Raw genomic sequence first — 21,108 nt, 5'->3', positions numbered from 1 at the left:
CAACTACAGGGGGAACAACTACTGGGGGCACAACTACAGGGGGAACAACTACTGGGGGAACAACTACTGGGGGAACAACTACAGGGGGAACAACTACTGGGGGCACAACTACAGGGGGAACAACTACTGGGGGCACAACTACAGGGGGAACAACTACTGGGGGAACAACTACAGGGGGAACAACTACTGGGGGCACAACTACTGGGGGAACAACTACAGGGGGAACAACTACAGTGGGAACAACTACAGGGGGCACAGCTACTGGGGGCACAACTACTGGGGGAACAACTACAGGAGGAACAACTACTGGGGGAACAACTACTGGGGGAACAACTACAGGAGGAACAACTACTGGGGGCACAACTACTGGGGGAACAACTACAGGGGGAACAACTACTGGGGGAACAACTACAGGGGGAACAACTACTGGGGGCACAACTACAGGGGGAACAACTACAGGGGGCACAGCTACTGGGGGCACAACTACAGGGGGCACAACTACTGGGGGCAAATCTACTGGGGGCACAGCTGCTGGGGGCACAACTACTGGGGGCATAACTGTGGCCACGCCCCTTACCTATGAAACCACGCCCTATTTTTGGTCATGCGCCCCTTCCCTATGAAGCCATGCCCTATTTTTGGGCACACGCCTCTGGCGTGCACCAACTCTGTTTTACCTGTCGGTGGGGGCGCCAAAGGAAACTTTTGCCCTGGCCACCACAAGGTCTAGAACCGTCCCTGAGTACATCTTGCACCTGACTGATCAGTCTGATCTTGCATAGACCCGGAGCAGAGTCTCCTCTTGTGCTGCGTCGCTCAGTCAGGAAATGTGATGAAATATCGGCTGTATCAGTGAAACGAGAACATTTCATCCTCACTATGACACGGCGTTCGTGCTGATCCTAATTGCTAGCTGCTTCATTTTAGCCAAGTACAAAATTGTCATGTAGAGGAATGCTGAACCCTAGAACCGTACATTCTACATAATCTTTCATTTATTATGTATCCGCCCTGCATTGCAATCGCTGAGGTCAGTATCCTAAAAGTATCTAATATAGGTAGGGTTGGACATCGCATCGGCATGGTTCACAACCATCAATGTTTTTTTTTTGTGATGGCAGTGGTTTTACCATTCGATGGCGGCATTCCGATGTTTGCCGCCATCGAATTTAAACTGCTGTCTACACTTGCTCCGCCCCTGTGTATGAACCCACCAATCCACACAGTGCATTTTGTTCAGAGTGACCCTACAAGCACGATAGAGAATCAGCTCCCTCCTAACTTGCCCGTCTGTTGCCAATGAGTAACCTCATACATATTATTCAGGTCAGTGCTAAACTACTTATAGATCAAACAGACAAATGAGAGAAGCTGCAGAGTTCTGAGTCTGAACCAGCGAGAGTTCCAAGAATCCAGGGCTTACCTAAGTTATACTACTTGCGTAACACTCTGCCAGTGAGAGGTAACCTGAAGCCTTAAGCTGGGTGCACACTGGGCGACGGGCATTTGTTCTACATCGGAACGAATGCCCTTGAGCCCAGATTTTGTATACACATTAGAACGGGTTTTACAGAATGATCATGTTCCTTTCTTCCTAAACATAAACACGGTCACTAGCGATATCACTAGGCTTGATGTGCAGCAAAGCAGACCCAACGACTGTCGCTAGCGACTGCAGGAGCGTACAATCACCCGTACACACTGAGTGATGCAGGTGCTTTGTCTTTACAAAACGGCAAATCAGCCCGACATGGCTTCAGTGTATACCCAGCTTAAGAAGGAGGTTTTGGAACACAGCAAATACAGGAGTTGTGCTAAGTGGCATAATTACAGTATTAAATGATTACATTTTGGGCCTAATTTAGACCTGATCGCTCGCTAGTGTTTTTTGCAGCGCTGCAATCAGTTCAGAACTGCGCATGTGTATGCACCGCAATGCGCAGGTGCGTCATACAGGTTTCAAAGCGGATCGTTGCTGTGCGATGGGTTTTACGAAGAATCCATTTGCACAGCAGAACGCAAGGAGATTGACAGGAAGAAGGCATTTGTGGGTGTCAACTGCCCATTTTCTGTGAGTGGTTGGAAAAACGCAGGCATGTCCAGGCGTTTGCAGAGAGGGATCCTGACGTCAATTCCGGCACCGAACAATCTGAAGTGATCGCAAGGGCTAAGTAAGTTCTGGGCAACTCAGAAACTGCACAAAGTTTTTTTGTACCGCTCGGCTGCACAAGCTTTTGCACACTTACAAAGCAAAAATACACTCCCCTGTGTGTGGCGACTATCTGCTCGCAGCAGTGCAAAGAAACCCTAGCGAGCGATCAGGTCTGAATTAGGCCCTTTGTAAGGTGTAGCCCATTGGCTACAATACTTAACGCTGCCGGGCCAAGCTGTTTGGTAATTCCTGCATTTTTATTTCTCAAAAACGGGATCGGAAAAGTACAGTATCAGAAGTGGTTCCCCAAATGTACATACAGGTGGTACTTAGTATTTGCGGGTACCCACAAAAATCATCTGTTTTGCCAAATATATTTTTTTTATAAATATGCTCCATCCTAAGAGAATGGGTGAAGATCTGAGGTCCAGCCAACCCGAGTGCTGAGATCCTGACCTCTCAGTGAGGTGACAGGACAGAGACATGGATATGGACTCTCTGGGGAAATGACCCTGCTAATGTTGAGACTATGCTAATGACTGTTAATCAGCAAGAGTGCCAGCTCTGGGGACAATAGCGTGACATGATACTATTGTAATTTAGCATCTAATAACTGTGCAGGAGGAAAAGATTCTGAAAATGTGGTTCTTTATCTTATGAGAGAGATGGTCTGGAGTTCATTCATTTATCAACTGTGGTTGTGCTGTGTCATGGCGTCAGATCAACACATATTCACCTTCGTTATCAATCCTACATGTGCGGGGGGCACCTGTCTGGTCAGCTGCTCTCCTGTAGGGTATGGTTCATTGGGTCAACAGTAACAAAGTCGATAGTCATTAGCAGGGCCGGCAACAGAAATCTTGGGGCCCATTACACTGATATCTCTGCGGGCCCCCCCTCTTGCCCCCTGACCCATACACAACCCTCCCTGCATGTGCCAATAAATATGCATGCAGATACATCCATATGTGCCTGCCCGCAGCCCGCCCCAAACCCAAAAGCCCAAACCAAACCCAAGTACACAAACATGCTGGAGTTGGAGAGATCCTTACCAGCAGCACACAACCGCTGGTGCCGCTAATTAACCAGCTCCTCCGAGTGACAATCTGCCAGCAGTCCCAGTCCTGCAGTACTGTCCGAGTCTGTCCTGTGCCGCTCCTGCTTGGCGCTCCGGCTCCTCACACACAGCAGAGACACAGGGCGGAGTGCGGTGAGGACTTGAAGAGGAGAGGGCGGTCTGGACCAGCGTCCTGCTGTGTGACTAGTGGTGCAACGTCAGTGCACTGCACATGGCACGGCCGGGGACTGGCTCAGGCTGACAGCTGACTTGGGGCTAGGGGCAGCGCAGTGCACTGAGGAGCGACCACAGGGCTCGGGCGGCCTGCAGCTTGCGAGATGCCGTGAGTTATATAATTATTTTACATTTATGATTACATGCTGCCGCCGCTGGACCTTGGGGCCCCTCACAATGACGGGGCCCGGGACGAGTGTCCCCTTTGACCCCCCCTGTCACCGGGCCTGGTCATTAGGTCAACCACTGTTGGTCGACAGTGACTAGGTCGACACCTGAAATAGGTCAACACAATCATTAGGCCGATATGGAAAATGTCGACTTGAAAAAAGGTCGACATGAGTTTTTTTTTTTTTAAATGGTGTTATTTTCATCGTAAAGTGACCGGGAACCCCAATTAGTGCACCATGTCTGCCCGCCATGCTTCGGCCAAGGTTACTATGCCCAATCATAGTCCATGGGGATCGTAAAGTATGAAAAAGTTCAAACTTTTTTAAATAAAATGTGAAAAACTCATGTTGATCTTTTCATGTATCGACCTTTCCCATGTCGTCCTAATGCATGTCGACCAATAGTGGTTGACCTAGGTGATGTCAACATATATTCCAGGAAGCGAAGACTCAGAACTTTTGGATGACTAGGAACATAGAAGTAAGGGCTGCAATGTGTGCCCTGACATCACCCCACGGGGATTATAATTATAACACCAGACATCACCAAATGTCAGGAAGTGACACCAGACAAACATCTACTGTACGATGACTGCGTCTACTTTTCCTTCCCACTATATTCTTGTCATTACTGGCTGCCCAATCCTGTACAGCAGGCTCAGGCAGCAACTAAGCAGCTATATATACAATGCTTTGTCTCTGCCTGTTCCGTTCCCTGGATGAGAAATAATATAATATTCATTTGCACACACTCAGCTCCTCTGGAACCAGGAGGAATTTGTTTCTAGCACTTAAAAGCTCTAACTCTCCGGTGCCAGTTCCCAGTTTGGCATGAAATGTGCTGTTTCAGCTGCCAAATAAAAAATCCATGGGCACTTATACCCAACAAAACAAATTAACTGCACTGGAGTTCTGCATAGGCAATTTGTGATGTGTGCTGAGAAGTCACTGTAATCACCCGGTGCTCACTGTTTGGGAAGAAGACATGATGCAATGAAACACCAACAAAACTGAGCAGCCGTTTACCCGCAGCAGAATGGGTTGGCATAGGGTGGTGGATGTTGATATGTATATGAGGGTGGGAGTGGGTCATATGCCACAAATTACAGGACATGGGACCTTAGTCAGCTTGGATCGTTATTGAGACAGAAGTTGCGGATGATCCAGGGTTACTCAGAATAATAAGGGGGAAATTCAAATGTTTGAAAAGTCGGTTGGGTGTCTGTTTTTTCCTGTCTATTAGATAGGAAAAAACAAACTCCCAACTGACTTTTCAAACATTTGAATCTCCCCCTAAGAATGCAGTCGCACCGGGCACCATGTTTTTAATCGCAGGATCGCACCTGTGTCAGATGTAAAACACGGCCATGACACACCTGCCTTTCCACCACCACTCCCTGCAAATGCCATGTGTACGCCCATGAACGCCAACCGCCTGTCAATCAAACTGTGATCGCATCCCAGGAAAGATGCAATCGCATAAGGATTGCAAATCACGGGTGGTACACATGCAAAGCGTTCACAGCACGTGCGCAGTCTTCCGATAATCGCACGATTTGCGATTTAGCAAAATTGCAACTGAAGATGTATCAGGCCCATAATGCAATGAGAGGAAGGGACGGTAGAATATAGGCAGAGACAAAACATAATAGTTAAAAGGTCAACGGTCATGTCTGGGTTACTCTGTAGCGTTTTAAACAGTATATTTAACATTTTCATATAATATGTAGGATTGTGAATAGAAAACAGTGGGGCAGATGTATTAACCTGGAGAAGAGATAAAGAAGTGATAAACCAGTGATAAGCGCAAGGTGATAATTCTCCAGCCAATCATTATGGATTTGAAAAATGACAGTTAGGAGCTGATTGGCTGGTGCGTTATCACCTTGCACTTATCACTGGTTTATCCCTCCTCCAGGCTTCATACATCTGCAGCAGTGTTTTTAGGTGTATTAGTGATGTATGTGCAGGTTTTAGTGTAGGGAGTTGGGGTCTCTGAGAAATATGTGGGGTGTAGGTGTATTTTTTTAGACAATGGGGTGCGTAGTTGACCTTATATATATGTACTGGATGGTTTTGGCCCGGAGTGACCAGATTGTCCACCCAGCGCCCATGTCCACAGACTATAAGGAGGGCAGGGTGCTCCTAAACACTTTGCATGGTCCACTCCAAAATGTTGACATGGGGCCCACAAGCTTCTAGTCATGCCCCTAGACATCGGTCTCAATGACAACTAAAGTACCATTCAAAGTTGATTGTATGATTGCTCATGTGATTCTTTTTTTTTCTATAGTGTATGAGGATTAATTTATTTTTTTATTTGATGAGACTTTTCTAGATATTAGTTTTGTCACCTTGTTTTGGTTTTGTTCAAGATACAATGGCCCTCATTCCGAGTTGTTGCTTTTAGCAGCTTTGCACACGCTAAGCCGCCGCCTACTGGGAGTGAATCTTAGCTTAGCAAAATTGCGAACGAAAGATTCTCTAAATTGCGAATAGAAATTTCTTTGCAGTTTCTGAGTAGCTCGATACTTACGTTGCCACTGCGATCAGTTCAGTCAGTTTCGTTCCTGGTTTGACGTCACAAACACACCCAGCGTTTGCCCAAACACTCCCCCGTTTCTCCAGCCACTCCCGCGTTTTTCCCAGAAACGGCAGCGTTTTTTCACACACACCCATAATACGGCCAGTTTCTGCCCAGAAACACCCACTACCTGTCAATCACACTACGATCACCAGAACGAAGAAAAAACCTTGTAACGCCGTGAGTAAAATACCAAACTTCTTAGCAAATTTACTTGGCGCAGTCGCAGTGCGAACATTGCGCATGCGCAATTAGCGGAAAATCGCTACGATGCGAAGAAAATTACAGAGCGAACAACTCGGAATGTATTTTTACGTTAGTATTATCTTGTATTTGCAAGTTCCTTGCATGTGTTAGTTGTGCTTATCTTCTTTCCACTGTTTTGCGGGTGTTTTCTTTCACTTCTCTTTTTCTGAGCCATTGCACAAATGGAACAAAAATCTTTTTAATTCTTTTACTTGTTGTTTCTCAATGATATTATGGCATTTAAAGTTGGGGCTTCTAAAGTTCATGTGTCTTTTTAAGGAATGTGGGCTCAATTTTCTGGGGTTATTTATGAATGTCTGTTACTTCCTTATACTTTGATAAAGAGGCGTTAACAGGCAGATTCAATCAAGCATGAGGTCTTATTATAGCCACATGTCGTGTTTCTCTGTGGTGTGTTTATGTCTGTAAAGGGGGGTACTCACAGAGCGATTGCTGCTTAAAATCTAAGCAATCTGACTAGATTGCTTAGATTTTAAGCAGTGATCTCTCCGTGTGTACCCCTCACAGCGATAGCGATGCGCAGCCCTGTGCATCGCTAACGCTGGTGCTAGATTGGCCTGCTGGGTGAAATGAGCGCCCCCGCACGCTCAGCACACATTGCGCTGTGCTGAGCGGGGGGAGAGATGTGTGCTGAGCGGTTCGCTCAGCACACATCTCTCCCCACATCTGACAATGAGTACTGGCCTTAAGCAGCACTGCTAATTTTTGCTTGCGCCTACAAAAATAGGTGATGCAGTATGGGGTTCATTCCGAGTTGATTGCTCGCTAGCTACTTTTAGCAGCTGTGCAAACGCATAGTCACCGCCCACGGGGGAGTGTATTTTTGCTTTGCAAGTGTGCAATCGCATGTGCAGCCGAGCACTACAAAAATAGTTTGTGCAGTTTCTGAGTAGGTCTGAATTTATTCAGCCGCTGCGATCACTTCAGCCTGTCCAGTCCCGTGATTAACGTCAGACACCTGCCCTGCAAAAGCCTGGACACGCCTGCATTTTCCCAAACACTCACAGAAAACGGTCAGTTGACACCCATATATGCCCTCTTCCTGTCAATCTCCTTGCGTTCGGCTGTGCGAATGGAATCTTCGCTAAATCCATCGCCCAGCACTGATCCTCTTTGTAGCCGTATGACGCGCCTGTGCACTGCGGTGCATACGCATGCGCAGTTTTGCCATTTTTTTACCTGATCGCTGCACTGCGAAAATCGGCAGCGAGCGATCAACTTGGAATGACCCCATATGTACCATTTTTGCTGTAAATCTGCCCCAAAGCACAAGGTGATAATGGGACCAAAAACCAAGGAAGGCCCCTATCTCAAATATTTTAATTACTATAAACGAATATTAAAAATAATAACAATATGATACAAACATAATGGTACATAGGAAATGTAAGGGTTCATTAACATTACAACAAACAAGCAACTACCATGGGTTAAACTATAAAAGCGTGTGCTTGATGGGTTTCTTGTGACACCATGCAAACTGGGCATCTACTGTAAATACAATGTTAGTAAATAAGCCCAGCTGACTAGATTGCAACAAACAGATACAAGATTAATGTTGCAGTGACCCTGGTACTGTGCAATATTTGCACAAAAATACTGTAAGATGCTAATAAACAAGCCCCTATGCGTACTATAAACCCTTATGTTTCAATATTCTTGTATTATAAATACTATTTTTATAATCCCTGCAGAAGTAAATTTTCCACTGGTGCATTTTACTAAAGTCTCTGATTTCAATAAGCATTTATATAGTCACAGAGCAATGACAGACCTTTACATTTCCATGTCATATTCCAACCTGTGGTTCTGTCCTAAACTGCCCCTCTGCAAAAGCTATTACAGTGTCCTTTATAATGAGCTTGGACGGCTGCATATATTGCAGCCTGGCAGATAACAAGCGGAGAGGATGCATTGATCTGCCACTGCGCATGCTCAGATGATCCTCTAATCCTGAGCTCACCGAGGTAACTATCGGTCAACTGCTAAACTCCTGCCCTAAAAAGCAGGTGCACCCTACCCAAAGCCTCCAGGGAGGGGGCAGCAAGGCACCAATGCAGCCAGAAGCCCCTCACAACCCCCTCTGAAAACATTTTGCATCACACAATAATGATTTTTACCTGGAAACTCCCAGCTGTGCCAAATACCCTTTATTAACCCATAAATAGCCACTTGCTGTCAATCCCCTTAGTAGAAAAACGTTTATACCAGTAGGGAGTTATTTAACCCTTTCCAGGCAAAGCTTGCTGTCATCTGATGCATCAGACTAAATGAAATGGATGTTGCAGGGTAATTAGCATTGCACACAGATAACAACTCAGCCAGTTAAACATTGCTGGCCCACAAGGAGTTAATGACGGTCACGTTGAAGCCACTTCACCTCCTTTAATTACAGTCCAAGCAATTAATTCGCAGCAAACCTGTGATTCATTTCCTAAAAATTCCAGTTGTGCGGATCCAGCTAATCCCTTACATCATGATTGTACCAGCCACCGGGCATAGACCTCATGCCTCTATTACACAGATGATGGCATTCAGTGGGGCTAAAGATGGGGATGCTAGGGGACTTTGCTGCAGTGGTGGCACTACAAGTCCCAGCATGCCCTCCTGTGACTTGTAGTTCCACAGCAGCCACAGGACAGCAAGCTGCCTACTTCCACCCAACATCCACTCAGCACAAGTCTTCAGTTCCCTGGTCACTTGGAATGGATACAGATAACCAGCAAAGTCTATACTTACTGCACTGTGTATACAGAGTAGGCAGCACTGGTATAGCTGGCATTGTCACTCAGTGAAGCCCAGCAGCAGATGCCACACTCCCATACAGAGCAATTCCAGTATGGGAACTCACCAGGGCTTCATTAGGCAGCCAGGGCACCAGGTCTGTGCATTGGGGCTGCTATTGCTCCTAAATGATTTGACCTTGATGCTGCTTAGTGCATACCTGTTATCCCTGCTGCAGAGGGTGAAAGTGGTAATAAATAGGTAAGGTGACAATAGTGCCACATAGGAATGTATGCATTGCACTCACCAGAGTAGTGCCCACACTGAAAGCTGCAGTCAGGCAGGCCATCCCCCGGTTATGTGCTGAGCGCTGTCTATTGCTGGTGGTGCTGAAACAACTCGCGTCCCTCTGCTACCTGCTCACTCTCTGCTCTGCCTCCAGCGCAGCACACAGCTACAGCCCAGGCAGCTGCCAGTCACCGCATCCCCGGCTGCTGATTGGCTGGGAGACAGGGGCTGGGCGGGGCCTCGCTGGGTGCAGATAAACGTGCTCTTGTTTTGCTCACCAGCTGCCAGCCCCCATCCTGGGTCATTATCACCCACACTGTGTGCACTCAGCTTCCTGGCACTACACAGGCAGGGATAGCTTTCAGTGTTGCAATCATGTGTTTGTAAATAGGTATCACAGTGCAAAATCCTTTTGCTGTTAGTGATGTAAGAGAGAAGCTGGAAATCTAGGATTGTTATAATTAACATTTATTTATTAAGCACAGTGCAGGGGAAACACAGAAAACAGTAACAGAATATCAGAGCATAAATACAGTACACAGCCGCTGACTGCAACATGCACTAAAGACATAGCTTAAGAAACAAATATTTATATCACCACATACAGGGTAGCACAGATACAGGTGTAGCACAGATAACGGGGTGTGGGTCATTAGCTCTACAAGCAAAAGGTCTACAGTCATTAGGTTGACCACTAATGGTCAACATCAGCGACGGTTCCTACCTTTGGTGGACAGGGGGTTTGCCGCTGTCCGTGTAGAAGAGAGAGAGGTAAAGCCAACATCCCCATGCGGCCGGGTTCCGGCGCCTGCGCAAATGGAACTAGCAGGCATCGGGACCTGCGCATGCACACAAGCAGTGGCTTGTGTGCACATGTGAATCCCCCGGCTTCTAAGGGCTGCATTAGCTGCAGCCCATAGAAGCCGGGTAGGGCTGACGATGAGGCAGAGAGTGGCTTCCAACAGGAAGCCAGCTCCCTGCTTATTCCAGCCTGGTCTGGCAGTCCTGGAGGGAGGCTACACCTCCCAATGAAACTGCCTATCTTGCAGGTGACTGGCAGGTAGGATTTCCAATAGAAAGTCACTGCCAGTCACAGTGAAGTCAGTGCAGTCGCGTACTGCATCTTGCTTCACTGGCACTGGCGGATTGTTACCTGGGGGGGGGGCTGCAGTCCCATAGGCAAAATCCACCACTGGTCTACATGCATAAGGGTGAGAGAGTCAGGGTTGACAGGGTCAGAGGGTTGACACATGAAAATGTCGACATGACAAAATGTAGATACAAAAAGGTTGACACAGCATTGTAAAAGAAATTGGTGTTTTCGCCATGAAAGCATGTGGAACCCCAGTTAGTGTACCGCGTCCCCTCACATGGCGAGCAAGCTGAGCACAGGTTACTATTCCCAATCGTAGTCCACGTGGATGGTAAAGTATGAAAAAGGTGATAAAACTACTAAAACCACAAAAACAGCTGTGTCGGTCATATGTGTGTCGACCATTTGAATCTGTTGACCTTTTGTAGCTATTATGAAGAATAAAAAGGAAAAACCTCTCTTTTGGGGGCACTCAGTCTATGAAAGAATTAAAACGTAACTTTTAATATGTAAATTAGCGTAAATGAGTGGTTGCCTCAGAGATAAACTGTCACGTGAGGCGTAACAATTATAATCAAACTCTAATATTGGCCAAAATATCAGAAATAATAATCACAAAAAATTTAAGAGTTCAGGGACTCTTAAAAGAGAGCGCCCCAAAAAGAGTTTTTTCCTCTTTTATATTTATATAACTGACACTAATATTTACTCTCTCTCCTCCTAGGAAAATACAACCCTTTGTACCTGTCGACCTTTTGACCATGTCGACCCAATGCATGTCGACCATTAGTGGTTGACCTAATGTATGTCGACCTTTCAACCTATAGTCAAGATACCGATAATGGGCAGGGGTAGGAAAACTTGTATCCATTTGGATGGTCGACCATATTATGGTCGACAGTCATTAGGTCGACCACTATTTGTCTACATTGACATGGTCGACATGGACACATGGTCGACACATGAAAATGGTCGGCGCGTGAAAGGTCGGCACATGAAAAGGTCGACATGATCTTTTATTTTTTTTTTTACTTTTGTGGAACTTTTCCATACTTTACGATCCACGTCGACTACGATTGGGAACGGTAACCTGTGCCAAGCACAGCGGTAGTGGAGCGAGGCACCTTGCCCAAAGCATGGCGAGTGAAGTGAGCCATGCAAGGGGACGCGGTGCGCTAATTGGGGTTCCCCGTCACTTTACGCAGAAAACAACACCCCAAAAAGTAAAAAAAAAACTCATGTCGACATTTTCATGTGTCGACCATTTGTCCATGTCGACCATGCCAATGTTGACCAATAGTGGTCAACCTAATGACTGTCGACCATAACATGGTCGACCATTCATACCAGAACCAGGAAAGCTAGCAGAAGCATACAGAGGGGAGTCGATTCAATACTGCATGGTCCTGTACCCGGGGTGTCGGTGCTGATGCTCCTGCCAGTGTTTATGCAGATTCCATGAGGTCTTGCCGTCCTCAGGGAATCTGTTGAAAAGGTCCCTTCAAAAATGGCCACCGGCTAGGAAGAGAGAGATGCTAGAGGTCCTACTTGACCTCTAGCATCAGTCAGGTAAGCACAACAAAATAGCATTACCCGGAAGTTCCGGGAACGCTAGCGCTGCCGGCAGTAGATGCCTGCATCTTCTGCCATGAAAACCTCTGGCAATGGGCATGAACCCCCTGGCAATGAGGATGGAACCCAGAGCATGAAACAACTGCCAACGAGCATGGACCCCAGAGCATGAAACCCATGAGTATGTGGCATATTGTGTAATGGGCATTATTGTTTGTGGCATATTGTGTCATGGGCATTATGGTGTATGGCATAAAGTGTCATGGGCTTTACGGTGTGTGGTATGATGTGTAATGGGCATTATGGAGTGTGGCATAATGTGTAAGGGGCATTGCGGTGTGTGGCATCATGTGTAATGGGCATTAAGGTGTGTGTGGCATTATGTGTCATGGGCATTATGGTGTGTTATAATGTGTAATTGGCATTACAGTGTGTGGCATAATGTATAAGGGGCATTATTGTGTGTGGCATAATGTGTAATGGGCATTACAGTGTGTAGCATAATGTGTAATGGGCATTACTATAAGGAGGAAAAATGACAAATAATGTAAGGGGCATGAATCAGGATTTTTTTTCCTGTGGTGGCTAATGTCTGGGCGTGCAGGTTGCAAAACTGAGGGACAGTATGAGGTAGTCTTTTCCTGCAATGCCACGCCCCTTGCAACGTGGCCACACATCCTTTATTTTTAAAATGTCTATGGGGGAGGGGGGGTGACGTGCATTTTTAACTGTTCACACTGGGAGCCAGACTGCCTAGAAAACCTTTTGGGCAAAAATGTATGGTTACGCTATTGCCCATAGACCCCTTAATGACGCCTTGATATTATGATTCCTTTCACCTGAAACCCGCAAAAAGTCACAGAGAACATTGTTAAAAGGACAGTCCTAAATAGTAGAACATGGGTGTGCAGCTCTGTGTGTGGTAACCTGGCTAATATTTACATATAATTAAAAGTGCCCTGGGCTGCATTATTCTAGATGACTACATGACACCACTTGTCTGACATGCACTACGTCTATTGATGACAATTAATTCTAAGCAAAGAGGAAGATGACCAATGTGCCCGAGGCCCTGACTGATATCTCAGTGTCAACTCTTCATGACCAGGGATTGGTCATTTTATATCTCTTTGAGCCATGTACTAAATGTGCACTGCTTGGCTTCAGTTACTGGGCCTCATTCAGGAATAGCACTCCATGCACCTTGCAAAATGCTTTGGTTTTACACTATTGTTCCCAGTATATGACCCTCCCCAGGAACTGCTCCGCCCCCTCCACTGGATATCCTCACATCCTGACCACTGCTCCGCCCCCTCCACTGGATATCCTCACATCCTGACCACTGCTCCGCCCCCTCCACTGGATATCCTCACATCCTGACCACTGTTCTCCCCCTCCTTCCCCTCCACTGGATATCCTCACATCCTGACCACTGCTCAGCCCCCTCCACTGGATATCCTCACATCCTGACCACTGCTCCGCCCCCTCCACTGGATATCCTCACATCCTGACCACTGTTCTCCCCCTCCTTCCCCTCCACTGGATATCCTCACATCCTGACCACTGCTCAGCCCCCTCCACTGGATATCCTCACATCCTGACCACTGCTCAGCACCCTCCACTGGATATCCTCACATCCTGACCACTGCTCCGCCCCCTCCACTGGATATCCTCACATCTTGACCACTGTTCTCCCCCTCCTTCCCCTCCACTGGATATCCTCACATCCTGACCACTGCTCCGCCCCCTCCACTGGATATCCTCACATCCTGACCACTGCTCCGCCCCCTCCACTGGATATCCTCACATCCTGACCACTGTTCTCCCCCTCCTTCCCCTCCACTGGATATCCTCACATCCTGACCACTGCTCAGCCCCCTCCACTGGATATCCTCACATCCTGACCACTGCTCCGCCCCCTCCACTGGATATCCTCACATCCTGACCACTGTTCTCCCCCTCCTTCCCCTCCACTGGATATCCTCACATCCTGACCACTGCTCAGCCCCCTCCACTGGATATCCTCACATCCTGACCACTGCTCAGCACCCTCCACTGGATATCCTCACATCCTGACCACTGCTCAGCCCCCTCCACTGGATATCCTCACATCTTGACCACTGTTCTCCCCCTCCTTCCCCTCCACTGGATATCCTCACATCCTGACCATTGCTCAGCCCCCTCCACTGGATAGCCTCACATCCTGACCACTGCTCAGCCCCCTCCACTGGATAGCCTCACATCCTGACCACTGTTTCCCCCCTTCTTCCCCTCCACTGGATATCCTCACATCCTTTCAACTGTTCACCCCTTCCCCTCCACTGGATATCCTCACATCCTGACCACTGCTACGCCCCCTCCACTGGATATCCTCACACCCTAACCACTGCTCCGCCCCCTCCACTGGATATCCTCACATCCTGACCACTGCTCAGCCCCCTCCACTGGATATCCTCACATCCTGACCACTGCTCAGCCCCCTCCACTGGATATCCTCACATCCTGACCACTGCTACGCCCCCTCCACTGGATATTCTCACATCCTGACCACTGTTCCCCCCTTCCCCTCCACTGGATATTCTCACATCCTGATCACTGCTCTGCCCATTGGTCTATTGGTTATTCTTTTATCCTGACCACTGCTCCACCCTTTCCAATAGATATTCTCACATCCTTGCCACTGCTCCCCACCTCCACTGAATAACCTGACATAGTGACCAATGCTCTGCCCTTTGGTTTTCTTGTATCCTGACCTCTGCTTCACCAATTTCCACTGGTTATCCTCTTCCACTGGTGTTGAGGAGGGGGTTGGGGGGGGGGGGGGGAGGGTGCTAATCATCCAGGCCTACTGGAGGGGCCTGGCAGTGGCCCGGTCTGCAGATCCCCCCCTCTGGAGAATACTTCCCTTGTTCCGAGAAGCAGGTCCCTCCTCCTCCGCAGTGCCATCTTCCCAGTGACAACTTCAACGAGTAAAGCAAAGACTGTGCCAGAGTCTTTGCTCTCTAGTGCACATGTGCCATCTTCCTGAATATCACTGGGTAGATGGTGCCAGCCATGGAGGAGGGACCCACTTCCGGGATCAATCAAGGTAAGATTCCTCCACCCCACTCCCCTGATCTGAATGGCTCCCCCTTGTGTGTATTTTCTTTCTAGGGTACATGGACACACCCTTTATTTAAGTCACTCCCCCATGTAGTACCGTCCCTGATCCTGACCTCTGCTTCGCCCACTCCACTGGTTATCCCACACCTCTCAAACTTTGGGAAAGTGTAAAGAGACATTTGCAAATGCCAAATACACTCCCTCACCCCCAAGAAAGGGGCACAGTAAGGGGCATGATTTAGCTACAAGGGCATGACCTTGTGCAAAATGCTTCACTGCTTGCTCTGCTAAGCTAAGCAGCAGGTTAAAGGGGGCCTCCCAACTTTTATCCCCCCAATGTGGGACATAGTGGCCTGTGGGTTGGATGTGGGATAGTGCCCAAAAAGTAGGATTGTCCCTCCAAAATCAAGATATTTGGGAGGTATTTTATCCTCTTATCCTGACCAGGCCTGGCAACAGGGGTGTACTAAGGGTACAGTTGTAGCGGGCCCTGACACTCTGAGGGGCCTCAGCCACTTAGGAGACTGCAGAGACCTACTGTAGGTTCTGGTTGCGTAAGCTGGCCCTACCTTTGCAGCTGCAGTGAACACTGCAGGACGCAGATGTAAAGAGGGACTAGGAGACCGGAAGCTGCGGCATGAAGAGAGGGACTGGGAGACCGGCAGCTGCAGCATGAGGTGAGGGACTGGGAGACTGGCAGCTGCGGCATGAGGTAAGGGACTGGGAGGGAGACCGACAGCTGCGGCATGAGGAGAGGGACTGGGAGACTGGTAGCCGCTGCATGAGGAGAGGGATTGAGAGACCAGCAGCTGCGGCATGAGGTGAGGGACTGTGAGACTAGTAGCAGCGTCATGAGGTAAGGGACTGGGAGGGAGACCGACAGCTGCGGCATGAGGTGAGAGACTGAGAGACCAGCAGCTGTATCATGAGGAGAGGGACTGGGAGACCGGCAGCTGCGGCATGAGGAGAGGGACTGGGAGACTGGTAGCTGCGGCATGAGGAGAGGGACTGAGAGACCAGCAGCTGCGGCATGAGGAGAGGGACTGGGAGACCAGCAGCTGCGGCATGAGGAGAGGGACTGGGAGACTAATAATCGCGGCATGAGGTGAGGGACTGGGAGCCCGGCAGCTGCAGCATGAGGAGTGGGACTGGGAGACCGGTAACTGCAGCATGAGGAGTGGGACTGGGAGACTGGTAGTCGCGGCATGAGGTGAGGGACTGGAAGCCCAGCAGCTGCGGCATGAGGAGAGGGACTGGAAGCCCAGCAGCTGCGGCATGTGGAGTGGGACTTGGAGACCGGTAACTGCAGCATGAGTAGTGGGACTGGGAGACCGGTAGCCATGGCATGAGGAGAGAGACTGGGAGAACGGTAGCCATGGCATGAGGAGAGGGACTGGGAGTCCAGTAGCCGCAGCATGAGGAGTGGGACTGGGAGACCGGTAACTGCAGCATGAGGAGTGGGACTGGGAGACCGATAACTGCAGCATGAGGTGAGGGACTGGGAGACTAGTAGCCGCTGCATGAGGAGAGGGACTGAGAGACCAGCAGCTGCGGCATGAGGAGAGGGACTGGGAGACTGGTAGCCGCTGCATGAGGAGAGGGACTGAGAGACCAGCAGCTGCAGCATGAGGAGAGGGACTGGGAGACTGGTAGCCGCTGCATGAGGAGAGGGACTGGGAGACCGGCAGCTGCAGCATGAGGAGAGGGACTGAGAGACCAGCAGCTGCGGCATGAGGAGAGGGACTGGGAGACTGGTAGCCGCTGCATGAGGAGAGGGACTGGGAGACCGGCAGCTGCGGCATGAGGAGAGGGACTGGGAGACTAATAGTCGCGGCATGAGGAGAGGGACTGAGAGACCAGCAGCTGCTGCATGAGGAGAGGGACTGGGAGACCGGTATCCGCAGCATGAGGAGAGGGACCGGTAACTTCAGCATGAGGAGCGGGACTGGGAGACCGGTAACTGCAGCATGAGGTGAGGGACTGGGAGTCCGGTAGCCGCAGTATGAGGAATGGGACTGGGAAACCAGCAGCTGCTGCATGAGGGGTGTGACTGGGAGACCGGTAGCCTCAGCATGAGGAGTGGGACTGGGAGAAAGGTACTGCAGCATGAGGAGTGGGACTGGGAGACCGGTAGCCGCAGCATGAGGTGAGGGACTGGGAGTCCGGTAGACGCAGCATGAGGAGTGGGACTGGGAAACCAGGAGCTGCGGCATGAGGAGAGGGACTGGGAGCCCGGCAGCTGCGGCTTGAGGAGAGGGACTGAGAGACTAATAGTCGCGGCATGAGGTGAGGGACTGGGAGCCCGGCAGCTGCAGCATGAGGTGAAGGACTGGGAGACCGGCAGCTGCGGCATGAGGAGAGGGACTGGGAGACTGGTAGCCGCTGCATGAGGAGAGGGACTGAGGGACCAGCAGCTGCTGCATGAGGTGAGGGACTGAGAGACCAGCAGCTGCAGCATGAGGTGAGGGACTGGGAGACTGGCAGCTGCGGCATGAGGAGAGGGACTGGGAGACTGGTAGCCACGGCATGAGGAGAGGGACTGAGAGACCAGCAGCTGCATGAGGAGAGGGACTGGGAGACCGGTATCCGCAGCATGAGGAGAGGGACTGAGGGACCGGTAACTGCAGCATGAGGAGTGGGACTGGGAGACCGGTAACTGCAGCATGGGGAGTGGGACTGGGAGACCAGTAACTGCAGCATGAGGAGTGGGACTGGGAGACCGGTAGCCGTGGCATGAGGAGAGAGACTGGGAGAACGGTAGCCATGGCATGAGGAGAGAGACTGGGAGACCGATAGCCACAGCATGAGGTGAGGGACTGGGAGTCCGGTAGCCGCAGCATGAGGAGTGGGACTGGGAAACCAGCAGCTGCGTCATGAGGAGTGGGACTGGGAGACCGGTATCCGCAGCATGAGGTGAGGGACTGGGAGACCGGTATCCGCAGCATGAGGTGAGGGACTGGGAGAACGGTAGCCGGAGCATGAGGAGTGGGACTGAGGGACCGGTAACTGCAGCATGAGGAGTGGGACTGGGAGACCGGTAACTGCAGCATGAATAGTGCGACTGGGAAACCGGTAGCCGTGGCATGAGGAGAGAGACTGGGAGACCAATAGCCACAGTATGAGGTGAGGGACTGGGAGTCCGGTAGCCGCAGCATGAGGAGTGGGACTGGGAGACTGGTAACTGCAGCATGCGGAGTGGGACTGGGAGACTGGTATCCGCAGCATGAGGTGAGGGACTGAGAGACCGGTAGCCACAGCATGAGGAGTGGGACTGAGAGACCGGTAACTGCAGCATGAGGAGTGGGACTGGGAGGCCGGTAGCCGTAGCATGAGGAGAGAGACTGGGAGACTGGTAGCCACGTCATAAGGAGATACTGGGAGACTGGTAGCTGCAGCATGAGGAGGGACTGGGAAACTGGCAGCTGCGGCATAAGGAGAGACTGGGAGACTGGTAGCCGCAGCATGAGGAGGGACTGGGAGACCGGTATCCACGGCATAAGGAGGGACTGGGAGACCGGTTGCCGTGGCATGATGAGAGGGATTGGGAGAACGGTAGCCGCAGCATGAGGAGGGACTGGGAGACCGGTTGCCGAAATAATAATGTTATTTGTTTTTATTGGTGTAGGAGCATGACGTCAAGACGTCACTCAGCTAAATTGCAGTGGAGCCGTGAAGAAGAGCAGCAGGAGCCATAGAAGATACATTTTGCTGGATTCAATGAGATACAGTGGGTGCACTGCTGGGGACAGAGAGCTAAAGGTGAATGAGGCTGGAGCCGGAGAGGGGGATCAGGCTAAAACTCGAGAGAAGGAGAGGAATAATGAGCTGGAGAGACCAGAGCCGGATAAAGTTTTGGGTGCACTTATGACAGGGGGGGCATGGGGGAAGGTGTATATTATATTGTGCATATCTCCCAACCAGGGGTGTATCTACCTATTGGCCAGGATGGCACTCACCAGGGGCGCCAGGCAAGGAGGGGGCGCCATCCGGCCAGGGGGTAGAACCAAGTGGTACTGTTAGACTTGGTGACTGTCTGTTAGTGCTGGCGCCAGTGTCCGGCAGCAGCGCACTGCACCTCGCTTATAATCAGACTTAACATAAACTACATCTCCCAGCAGCCTTTGTTGCTGGGAGCTCCCGGCACCAAGGGCTGCAAGGAGCTGTAGTTTACTTTGAGTCTGATTGATCACTAGTGCTGAGCCGTGCCGCTGGACAGTGGCGCCGGCAGTGACAGACAGTCAGAGACGGATTATTGGGGGGGTGGGGGTCAAGGCACAGGACTGCACTGCCCTGTATTGGGCTAGGGCCATGGATGGCGTGGAAGCACGGGGGTGGGACTACACGGCACTCACTGCCAGGCAGCCCAGCAGCATGGAGGAGAGGGAGAGAGGACAATGAGCTACTAAAGTACATGCAGTCAGCGTGCCCTGTCTGTAATGGGGGGGTGGGGGGGGATACTATATAGAGTGTCTGTATGTGTGTCTGTGACTGAATTTATGTATGTGTGTGACTATGTATAAATGTATGTTTGTGTGTGTATAAGTATCTACTGTATTTATGTGTGTTTTAGTGTGTGACTATGTATGTGAATAAGTGTGTAACTTAGGCCCTCATTCCGAGTTGTTCGCTCGCTAGCTGCTTATAGCAGCATTGCACACGCTAAGCCGCCGCCTACTGGGAGTGAATCTTAGCTTTGCAGAATTGTGAACGAAAGATTAGCAGAATTGCGAATAGAATAGCGAATAGAAATTTCTTTGCAGTTTCCGAGTAGCTCGACTTACTCTGCCACTGCGATCAGTTTAGTCCTTTTCGTTCCTGGTTTGACGTCACAAACACACCCAGCGTTCGCCCAGACACTCCCCCGTTTCTCCAGACACTCCCGCGTTTTTCCCTGAAAGTTAAACGCCTGCGTTTTTTTGCACACAGCCATAAAACGGTCAGTTTCCGCCCAGAAACACCCACTTCCTGTCAATCACACTCCGATCACCAGAACGATGAAAAATCTTCGTTAAGCCGTGAGTAAAATACCAAACTTTTCTGCTAATTTACTTGGCGCAGGCGCACTGCGAACATTGCGCATGCGCAGTTTGCGACTTATCGCACCGATGCGAAGACAAAGAACGAGCGAACAACTCGGAATGAGGGCCTATGTACAGTATGTATGTGACTATTTGTGTGTACTGCATTTGTGACTGGACTGTATATCATATGTATGTGTTTTGTGTGTGACTACGGGCAGGATCAGATATACTAATGGCAAATGTGGTTTGAACGCATTAACCATATAAAATTAGGAATATATTTATTAGCACTGGTCCACATTTCCATTTTCTATTTGCATTCCCCATACGACCTGTATAGGCAGTGTTTTCTATAGGGGTATGACTGTGTGGCGTAATGTGAATAAGACACTACTGTGCGTTGTAATGTTAGTAATGGACACTACTGTGCGGTGTAATGTGATACTGTGTGGCATAATTTGAATTGGAAGTACTATTGTGTGGCCACGCCCCTTCCCCACAAGGCCACATTCCTTTTTTGACACGCCTCCCTTATTTCAAGTGTGTGTGTGTGTGTGTGTGTGTGTGTGTGTGTGTGTGTGTGTGTGTGTGTGTAAGGGGGGAGGGGGTCTGCCCCTGACTTTGCCAGGGGCGCTTGGACCCCTAGATACACCCCTGCTCCCAACAGGACCCATTCAAGGAGGGACTAAATGCTCATTACCTGGACTTCCCTCTCAATATATGATTGGCGTCACCTGTGTTGAACTATAAGAAAAGTATTTCAACACAGGTGATTGCAATCATAAATTAATAGGGAAGTCAGGTAGGGAGCGTTTTGTCCCTCCTGGAGAAGGTCGTGTTGGGA

General features: G+C 49.8%; 1 protein-coding gene across 1 annotated transcript in view; it reads right to left on the bottom strand.

Annotated features, from left to right (window-relative positions):
• Positions 1-9,602, bottom strand: part of ABCG1 (ATP binding cassette subfamily G member 1) — a 168,153-nt gene extending 158,551 nt beyond the window's left edge. Inside the window, exon 1 of the mRNA XM_063956688.1 lies at positions 9,496-9,602. Coding sequence (XP_063812758.1) covers positions 9,496-9,537 — 42 coding nt within the window. The 5' untranslated portion in view covers positions 9,538-9,602. The remainder of the gene's footprint in view (positions 1-9,495) is intronic.
• Positions 9,603-21,108: the final 11,506 nt, after the last annotated feature.

Source organism: Pseudophryne corroboree, chromosome 2 (assembly GCF_028390025.1).
Source record: "Pseudophryne corroboree isolate aPseCor3 chromosome 2, aPseCor3.hap2, whole genome shotgun sequence".
NCBI lineage: Eukaryota > Metazoa > Chordata > Amphibia > Anura > Myobatrachidae > Pseudophryne > Pseudophryne corroboree.
The sequence above is the reverse complement of the archived record's forward strand: the minus strand, read 5'-3'. Positions and strand labels throughout refer to the sequence as shown.